This window comes from Pteropus alecto, unplaced genomic scaffold, assembly GCF_000325575.1.
Source record: "Pteropus alecto unplaced genomic scaffold, ASM32557v1 scaffold8, whole genome shotgun sequence".
Taxonomy (NCBI): domain Eukaryota; kingdom Metazoa; phylum Chordata; class Mammalia; order Chiroptera; family Pteropodidae; genus Pteropus; species Pteropus alecto.
The window spans coordinates 23,375,248-23,385,525 of NW_006494609.1; the positions used below are offsets into that span (position 1 = coordinate 23,375,248).

Consider the following 10,278-nt stretch of genomic DNA (forward strand, 5'->3'; position numbering starts at 1 on the left):
GTCACGCATCTGGAGGACAAACTTCGACAAACGCTGTATTTAATCTATGGAAGATGACCACAAGGTTCACTGCTGGAGGAGCCGCCGTGAAAGCTACTGGCCCAAAGCGGGAGCACGCTGAACAGTGCATCGAGTTCTGTGGGACTTTAATTCCCCAGGCCATCGTGTCACACAAAGAGGAAACTGGACCAGAAAAAGAGGTGAATTATCTAAAACCACGCAAAACTTAGAGCTCTTATTAGAAAGACAGCATCCCAAGCGACCTGAAAGGTAAGTACTCACAGGTTCGCCCCTACGGGAGAATAAGAAAATCTCTTGATTAAGCAGAAATCAGAGCGATGAGAGGAAAGAGGCCCACGGCACAGGGCTGTTCTGCCCATCAGACTGAGCCAGACCTTTGCTCGGAGCTCGACCGGCCCCCGCGGCCTGAAGACTGTGATGAAAGGGGCCTAGGGCTGTGGGGACCCTGATCGGGGCACCTCACTGGTCAGAGGCCTGGCACAGGTGAGACTGTCACAGCCGGAGTCAGGGTGACCACCTCGCCTCAGCGACTGCTGGAGGGGCCTGGTCCTGGCCTCAAAGGAATCACCTGCTGTGACGCCGGTGTCTTCCGGACAGACGGATGCTCTGTTCTGAGTGGCCAACTCTCAACCACTCAGCACAGAGAGGGACGACCACTGCCTCGGGAAGCTAGCTTCACTGCCCGCCCCTCCCAGGGCCTGACACCTTGACCTTCACTGAGAATCTCGTAGTAACAGCTACCACTCAGGAAGCAATGACTGTGGGGCCCTCAGGTCTGTGACTTGTGCCCGTGCACAGCTTCCCTTGGGAACCAGCAAGGTCCCACCCTGCAAGTGAGGAAACAAGGCTTGATGCCACGCCCAGTCACCAGCTACACAGTGACAGTGAGGATCAGAGCCCGTGCGGTCGGCTCCAGGTCCACAATCTCCAACACGATGCTGAGGCGTCTCCTAAAAAGAGCACTGATCTGCATGTGGCCAGGCTTCGCTGAGGGCGAGCGGGAGCAGGGAGCCTCGGCCTCAGGTCCCCGTTCCCACAGAGACGTCTCACCGAGCCTCTCATCCTGCCCGGAACTCGGCTTCCAGGACCCACCTTGGGGTTAGGGTTAGGGTTAGGGTTAGGCTTAGCCTTCCCTGATCTCGCACCGCACCCCAGGGGCAGCCTCGGCCAGGCCTCCCGCTGGCCTCACAGCGTTGTGACCTGTCCCCTCCCATAATGGGGAGTTCCAGGGTCAGGAGCCCTGGGCTAATCGTTTCCTGTCCCCCCACACCCGGCACAACTCCTGTCACGCAGAAGACTCTCGAAGGACGTTCACTCGCCTGTTCTCTCAGTAACGAGCCTGCCAGGCCCTCTGGGCGACAGCACCTCCTCTACGGAGCGCAGCGGACACCGAGTGGAGGGACAGACCACAAGCGAGCAGGGTGACGAGCACACACTCCGTGTGACAGGTGGGGGAGGGGTGGTGTGCCGGCGGGGCAGCACGTGGCCCGAAGGACAGGCCAGAGTGGCCACGCAGGCCAGGCTCCTGCTTCAGATAAAGGGACACGCGTAAAGGGGCAGAGAGGAGCACGGCCTGAGCCGCAGGAGGACGGATACCAGCGATGGCCAGGGCCTGCCGGGTGAGGCGGGGACGAGGTCGGACCCCGCAGGGAGAGGGGCGCTGCGGTCTGACCACCTGAAAGCACCTCCCGCGCCCCAATCACCCTGGGAAGGCGCCGGACTGGAGGGGGCCGGGGCCGTGCAGCGGTCCAGGCGGGAGGTGAGGGTGACAGGCCCCGGGGAGCGGGAAACAGAATGAAGCCACTGGGCAGGGACAGGAGACACTCGAACAGACCGCGGCGCCGATGGCCACACGGGGCTGAGGCGGCAGATGAGGAGCCGCGTCCTCGGACCTAGGGACAGCAGCGGGAGGGAGCCGGGCCTCAGCGCTCTGCAGTCGCCCTTGGGGTCCAGAAAGAAACCCCAGAACCGGAACTGTATTCCGGCCACGCCAACCGCGGCTCCCGGGGGACGGAGGAGCAGGTGCTGAGGGCCGCCCCTCACGTGTGAGACGCCTGGAGTCACTAAGGCGACACCATGTGCTTACCGGCAGGGTGGGTTCCCTCTTCCTGAAACGCCACGACAAAGGCGCCCAGGTGGCCCCTGCCCTGCGCACGCAGGCTGCATGCTGTCTGCTTCCGCCCCGGGCCCTCAGGCCACCTTACGAGCAGGCGGTGCCCAGCACTGTCCCAGAGAGGTGGGGACTTGCCCACGCACACGCTAGTGGGCAGCAGAGGGGGTGCCCAGCCTGGTCCGCCCCAGTGACCCCAGTCACGGCTCCGCGCATACCAGGGCGTGCCAGAGCCCCTGCCTCCCTGCCGCCCTCCTTAGTCTTCACTGTGCCTCTAACTGGGCAGCTCCCAAAGCTCCGGACGGGGCTTCTTGGCTGGAACTGCTCACTGACCGTCCCACTTAGAGTGAGCTGCTGGCACCCGGCGTCCCTGACAGCAGCTCGCGTGATTTTAGGAAAAACGGCACAGACCCAACTGTGCAGGTCCGCGCTTCCTGGCTCTCCTGAGGGACCTCGTGCAGTTGTCATCCGAACAGGAAAAGGAGCCATGGTCCTCGGAGCAGCAGCACGATCCGGGAAGCAAGGGGCTGACGTGGAGATGGCCTCGGAGTATGAGGCCTGTGCCGTCTGCCAGGGCAAGGGCCCCGGGCACCGCTCCCGCCAGGCGGGCCCGCGGCACGATCTGTGTCCCTGCGGTAACCCTGGGCAGCTGATTCTACCTTTCCTTGCCCCAGACACCCCTCTTATAAAATAATGAAAATCGTGAGTGCCTAACTCAAGGGGTCACTGGAGAGCGTGAGTGAGAAAACCCTGGACCAGCTGTCCCTTCTGTCAAAGCAACTGTGAATGTTTGCAATTCTAAAGAAAGAGTAAAACAAACCAATTTACCTAATCGCAGATGTCTGAATCTAAGGGATTTCTCTGAGGTTTCAAAGAGGTTATTTTAAGATGAATGAGAGAGTCAGTCTACATTCCACCGCTGCTGTGAGCAAATGGAGCACGTTACTGAGAACAAACTCACAAGTCAGCTGCGGCACAGCTTAGGTCTCCGCCCTGAGGCTGCGGTGACTCCGCAAAGGCCCTCGCGGCCACTGCCGGCCACGCGCTGGCCAGAGGAGGGAAGCTGACGCTGTCGTCCTCAGACCAGGCTCTCCAAGGTCTAGGGGGTTCCGTCCACCCACGGCTGCGCGGCGTGGACTTTTTAGGTGTGGGCAAACCTGGAACGTCCTTTTCGGAATTAAAAGTGCTAACGAAGCAGTTGTGACTCGGTGCCTGAGCCCAAGGTCCAGTTTCCCTCCCTTGTGAACTGACTGTGCCGTGCCTGCTTTATTAAACCTCCATGCACAACTCCGTGCACACACGAGTCACAGCTGATTAGTTAACACTGGAAGCCAGCCCCAGCTCGAGTCAGAAGAATCAACAGATGACAAGCACGTGGAAACCAAGGGTCACCCAGACACTGTGTCCAGAGGGCTCCTGGAGGCCAGCTCCCCCCCGGGGAGGACTGCAGACCAGCACAGGGAGGCGGAAACAGCCACTCGCTGGACAGGGCTGACACGTTTTAAACCCACAGCAGTTTCTCATTCTGACAGGGACTTCAAAGTGGAAAATGTCTTAAAGCCCCGGTTTACTCAAAGGTAACAAACCACGTGAACGGATAATCAATCACGTTATCTAGTGATTAGAGAAAAACGAGCACGTGACATCCCAAATCCACCTGATGATTACACTAAAACGAACCCCTCAGTTTCGTCTAGTCAGATTTATGTTTAAACTACGTCCTCTGCTACCTGTCTTCTCGCTTTTTTAAATGGCAGCACGAAAGAACCAGGGGCCTTCAGGAAGTGCCGCCCGACAGGCGGTAAGCGCTCGGCGGCCACACGTACCAGGTAGCTCTCGTCTTGGAAGGCGTAGTGCAGCGCGGTGATCCACCGGCAGTCGCCGTTCACCAGCACGTCGCGCTCCTCCCGGAAACAAGCCGTCTGTGGAGAGCCAGGGGAGAGTCGGTGTGTTTCACGTGGACAAGCAGCCTGCGCAGCACAGTTCTGAACAGAGGGGTCCCTGCGGTGACAGGGGCTCTGCAGACAGTGCCCCCTGCCTCCCAGGCTGCAGGGAGCCTGGCCTCCCTCACTCGCCTGGAGCCGGGTGCCCCATCATGCCCCGGGCGGGCCCCGCCTGCCCCTCAGTGTTCGTTGGCTGAAAGGCTGAGCGCATCTCTGCTCCTCCTGCTCCCGCACCCCGCCCCCCCATGCTGAGGGCTGCTGGGAACGCACGTCCAGGTGGCCTGGCGCCTACCCCTTGCGCATATGCCATTTCTATGACCAGCATAAGAGATTCGACCTGACTTCCCAGCTGAGCCCCCCAACCCCCGGCATCGCTGCCCGCCAGGTCAACCTCCTCAAGGCAGCTGCCCCACATGCCTGCCCTTCTCTGTCACAGACCCGCAGTCTAGCAGCCACCTGGCGGGCAGGATGGGGCACACATCTGCTTACTCATCCGAGGCGGTTATTTTTAAGAAATATAATTTACCTGCAGTATACTGATGCACAGGATCATAACAGGATTCTACTATGAAAACCCACAGCCTACAGCATATGGGTAAAAGACTACTTTTCAGACTTTTTTTTTTAAAGAGCTTTAATACACAAGGGGCATCTCATTCAAAAGTAACCACAGGCGAGGGTGTGAAGAAAGGGAGCCCTCGTGCACTGCTGGGGGGACTGCAAACTGGTGCAGCTACAACACGCAACATACAACACACAACAGTGTGGAGGTTCCTCGGACAACTGCAAACGGAGCGGCCAAGCCGCCCAGCAACCCCACTTCTCAGTGTTTATCCAGAGAAAACAAAACACTAATTCAAACAGATCTCTGCACTGCAGCATTATTTACAACAGCTAAGATATGGAAGCAGCCCATTCACCGAGAGACGATTCTGGATAAAGAAGATGTGGCACATATATGATGAAATATTACTCAGCCATAAAAAAGAAAGAAATCTTGGCCATTTGTGACAAGACAGATGGACCTAGAGGGCAGTATGTTAAGTGAAGTAAGTCAGACAGACAAAGAGAAATACCATGAGTTTACTTACATGCAGAATCTAAAAAAACAAAACAAATCAGCAAAGGAAACAGAAACAGACCCGAGAGAACGAGATGACAGCGCCGAAGCGGAAGGGGGCGAGAAGAGCAAGCAGAGAGGTGGGGGGTGCCCAGTGAGCGGGGGTGCCGGAAGGGAGCGACGAGCACTCACAAGTTCTTTTTGATTAAAAAAGAAAAGTGACCGGGTCTTTGGCATAATTATAATGTTGAACCCGTAACTTGAAGCTTTTCACTCCTTATATATGAAACTTGTAGAAATACAGCGCCCGACAGAGGGCCTGCAGTGCGAAGCATGAGTTACCTGCTTTCTCAGAGTCTCACACTGGCCTTCGGAACTTTTCCAGAAGTTTTACTACTCTAAACATTTTAAAACAATTTTTTCTTCGAGAGAAATGACTGGGGTAGCTGTGTCCTGGTTCCAGTAATGAGAAGCAGACAGAGGACTCACATGGCCCACACCCAGCTCACGACGTGCGGGTGCTCAGGGATCACCACGCGCCCTCGCCAGCGGCCACCCAGACCTGGGGCCTGGTGAGGGGACGTTGAGAGAGGCCAGCCTGGGACCTCCAGCCCCCGGGACACTCAGCGTGAAAGCCATTCTTAAACTGGGGGCGGCCAGCATGGGGACCCACGGACAGGAAACAGGCAGATTACTCAGCGGCTCTGTTTTAAGAGCACAGAAGTTTTCACGACTTTTTTTTTTAATAACCAAAAGGGCTGAACCAAAATCCCAGCCTCGTCTCCAGCTACAAACTCACGCGGCTTCGCAGCTTTTCTCCCGCCACCTCTTGCTGGCCTCACGCTTTCAAAGACGGTTTACAAGTCAGTATGATACAACTTAATGTTTAACATAAGCCTACTAAATACGAAAAAAAGGATAAAGTACTTGAACCAGCACTATATATCAATCTACATATTATGCTCGTACACACATCACACATCTTGACAGAACCCATTAGATAGTTCTAGGACAATCACCATGGTTTGACGACATTCTTGGACTATTTCGAGTATGCCAATTAATAAGTTTTATGTCCGAGGACTTAAACGAGCAATATTTACTATTAGAATGTATTCAGTATGACATTTGGGGAAACACTAACTAGCATGATAAGGAGAGACCACCTCCCCCTAACCTTAGGGCTTGTGTAATTTTCACACACACACACACACACACACACACACACACACACACACCCTCCCTCGCTCTGGAGGTCAGCTTAACAAGTCTTGGCCCGACACAGTGGAGGGACACGGGGTGGGGGTGCAGACAGGAGCTGCGGCATGGGGGGTGAGCCTGCGGGCACCCAGAGGACGCCTCGCCTACGCCAGCAGGGCTGAGGTGGGGCTGGGGAGCTGGGGCCAGGCACAGCTGTCGCAGGCTGGACGCAGAAGGAAGACAATGAGGACCAAAGCTGCCAGGCAGCAGCCGCCCACCTGTACTTGCCCGAGAGGGACTCACACACCTGCGAGGGCCCGTTCTGCCGCGGCTGCGGCCTTGCTCTCCTCCCGCACGGACCCTGTCTACGGATTTACTCACACGCCACACTCACCTCCGCTCTTTTCAGCATTTCCCACTTGTTGAGGATTTTCATGGCATAAATCCGTTCAGTGTTCTTCATTTTGACAACAGCAACCTGCAATACAAATGGGAGTTGCACAAAAATTTAGTTAACAGAACAAGACAAAAGCACACTGTCCTATAACTACAGCGAAATCTTGAGTGGAAAGTCTGGAAGATGAGCTGTGAAGACAAGATTTCCACGTGAATAACGATTCGCCATACTGAGTACCAAAACTTGATTTTAGCCACAGTGCAACTTGAATGATCGCGCCTGCTCAGTTCAAAAAGCTCCAGGGCTGAGCACGGGGTGCAGAGGTTCACTGCCCTCTACCTTGGGGTGTGTCTGGAGAGTTTCATAATAACACTCAAAACTCCTCAGTGGCCCCACGCTCCCCCCTCACGCTCGTTGCTACTCGCCCGCTGACGCGCAGATGTCTGCCTCTCGCAGCTCACTTAACGTGCTCAGAAGGGCAAGAGACACACGGCACCCAGCATGCTGGCTTCAGAGTGCAACTCACGTGCCGCCTCTTCCAGGAAGTCCTCTTGGATTCTGGTCACTGCCAAATCTTCAGTGAGTTTTTTCCCTCGCTACCAACATTGGATGTGCTGTTTGCACCATCAAATGGCACTTTCCGCCCTATGTAAGCCAGTCATTCATTGGCCTAAGTCTCCATCACAAAACCGTATCTACGTCCCTGCTTCCTAAACAACGTACATCCCACGGTAACATCGTCACTGAGCCCTTTCCACGCGCCAGGAACCGCACCAAGCAAGCCACCTGCGTGCTGTCAGCTAACGTGCGCAGTGCTGTCTTTAATGTCCACATGTCACAACTACGGGATCTGAAGGAGGCTCGGAAGGGTGCAGTAACGCACCCAACAAGGGGCGGTCTCACCTCAGGTGACTCCTTTTGAAGACCACACTACGATGACGGTCATGATTAAATATAATCTCCTCTGGGCCTGAAGATGGGGCGTCCACGATGAACACGCCCTGATGTGACCTCCTGGCTTGTCATTAGGGAAGAATAATCCGCTTAGAACCACGTGTGAAGAGGACTTCTGGTCCCAACACTGAGGAGTGTCCTCGTTTCTCTGATCTGCTTGGTGCCATCAGAGACAGAGAAGCCGACACTGGACACACTGCAGGTGCATGACTAGATGGTGAGGGGCAGGCAGCAACACTGGCTGCAGAATCCAAGGCTCTAGCTATGGCAGGGGAGGACCGGCGAGCACGTGGGGACCCCAGACTGGACGCAGAATGGCCGGGTGGCCGGAGAACTTGGGTGAGGAGGGCTGGCGTGCGGAGCCCAGGCCACAAGGCCAGGCAGGGATGGTGCTGCTGGGGGCGGCAGGGGGACGGAAGCTGGTAAAGCCTGGGAGGAAGCGGGTGCAGAGAAGCACGTCCGAGGGCTGTTGCACAGGACCGGGCGAGCACGTGCTTCTCCCAGTTCGGGAGGAACATGGAAAATAATCACCGCTATCTATCTGCCCCGAAACTGAGAAAACCGAGCTCTGCATTATGTTCTTTGGCAAAGAAAAGCACTAAAAATAACTGTAAACGATTCTGGCACCATGTTCTCTCCAGTCTCTTCACTTGTCCTCCTAAAGGTGGCTGCTCTCGACCCTAGTCCCTTCCTGCCCCTCCAGGGCACTCTGTTGCGGACGGACATTGTCACTGTGGAGCTCAGTAGGGGCCCAGGCCTTGACCACCGCTCTGACCCAGGGCCTGAGGGCACAGCTCCTGGCACAGGGAAGGCGGTCAGCAAAAGAACATACTGAATCGAATCACATTTGATTTCAACACGCTTTCTCCTTCTCACTAAACAACAAAAACCATACCTTACAAAACCTGCCTACAGCTCAGAGATGTTACTTCTATGCAGAACTCAATTTTCTCTGTGGTTTCTTTAAACTAAGTTCCCTTCTGGTGGCAATCGGGAAAGGCGGTGCCTGGGGACAGGCGGGGCTTACGGGACAGGGTGGGGGTCTGAAGAGCAAGAGGGAACTTGCTAGGGGATAGAAACGTTCTATATTAACTGGGGCGCTCGTTACACGGGCGTAGACATCCGCCTTAACTCAAGCCGTACACTTAGATCTGCGCATTTTACATGAAATTATACCTCACTGAAAAACAAAGAACACCCCCCAGTCCCATCCCAGCCCATAATAAGTTGAATTTGGCTGAGACGTCCTGGGTCCAGGGTAGTTCTGAGGTTAGCCTGGGTGGGCCTGGGAGGAGCCGCCACCCCAGAGGACAAGAAGGCCACCCGGCAGTCCCCCAGGGGTGCTGTTCTCCCTCCCCCTGCCCCTGGGTAAGACTTACTATTAGGGCCAGACATGGGGACAGGAAGACAGGTTTGGGGTGGGGGAGAGCAAGGCATGAGGACAAGCGGTGGGGGCCTGTGGGCAGCGTCTGCCAGGGGCCAGGGCAGCACCCGAGGATGGAGGGGCACAGCACACGCCTGCCCCCAGGCCTCGGGCGGGCAGAGCTCTCTCACTTCAGTTTCTTAAGCATCTCTGTAGGAGGAGGGTGCCTCCCAGCGACTGCTGAAGAAGAACCCACGAGATGTCTTCTAAGACACGTTACAGGTCTTGTGTCAACTCAGTCACATGATACCTCCGGGCTGAGGAGCCATCCCGTGAGCCCGCCGTCTGCCGTCTCTCACGTGTGCACGGTGTCAAACGCACACCCTGCACAACAAACGCCCCTTGCGGTGTGCAGAACTGTCTAGTCACGTCCAGCAGGTTCTATCAGGGAGACACACACGCGACTGTGACATGGCACAGTGTTCTGCTGTTGGGTTTTTCCCTCAGTAACCAATGTGCACAGGTCCCGGCCTGGGAGAGCTGAGGGAAAACCTAAGCGCAGGACTTGACACGCTCGACGTTTAAGAGGCAAAGCTCATGAGGTGACTGACCGGACGCAACACGTGGTTCCGCCCTCTGCCAGGGAGGCTGCTGGACACACAGCCTGGGAGGAGCGCGCCATCTGCAGATGCCACAGCCTCCCAGTCACAACTATCCGGCCCAGGGCAGGAAGCTCAACACGCCCAGCCCTGGAGGCAGCACTGCCCCGGCGAGGGGCCTGAGGGGCCTGAGGGGCCTGAGGGGCCTGGGGGGCCTGGGGAGCCTGCCATACGACCTGCTCTCTTCCCTGATGCCAGGCGACCAGACGCGCAGCCGGCACGGGGACTGATGGCAGCAGCAATGAATAATGGGAACGACAGTGACTCTGCCCTTCTCGCATTGTGAAGGAAATTTTCAATTAACAAATGGACGTTTAAAAAACTTATCTGTAAGAAACCATTTTGGTCTGAACACTATTCAGGGTAATTCACCAGTCACAGGCTTTCGTTTTTACTTTCCTCAATTCTACCTTTCGGATTTTGTCCAAGAACTCTCCAAATGCACCTCACAATTTCCTCACCCCAAATTCAACGGAAGGACCGTAACACTGCTCGATGGGAGCTGCTGTGGTTTTGGCAAACGATGCGAAATGAACGAAACGAAGCCCATCTTACCTCGCCAAAAGCGCCT

The 10,278-nt window shown here is 56.0% G+C and overlaps 1 protein-coding gene across 1 annotated transcript in view; it reads right to left on the minus strand.

Moving 5' to 3' along the window:
- The window catches only part of CDC42BPB (CDC42 binding protein kinase beta), a 55,449-nt gene extending 45,177 nt beyond the window's left edge, over positions 1-10,272 (minus strand). The window contains exons 1-3 of the mRNA XM_015599679.1: positions 10,263-10,272; positions 6,729-6,812; positions 3,958-4,053 (exon numbers count right to left, since the gene is read on the minus strand). Coding sequence (XP_015455165.1) covers positions 3,958-4,053; positions 6,729-6,797 — 165 coding nt within the window. The 5' untranslated portion in view covers positions 6,798-6,812; positions 10,263-10,272. The remainder of the gene's footprint in view (positions 1-3,957; positions 4,054-6,728; positions 6,813-10,262) is intronic.
- Positions 10,273-10,278: the final 6 nt, after the last annotated feature.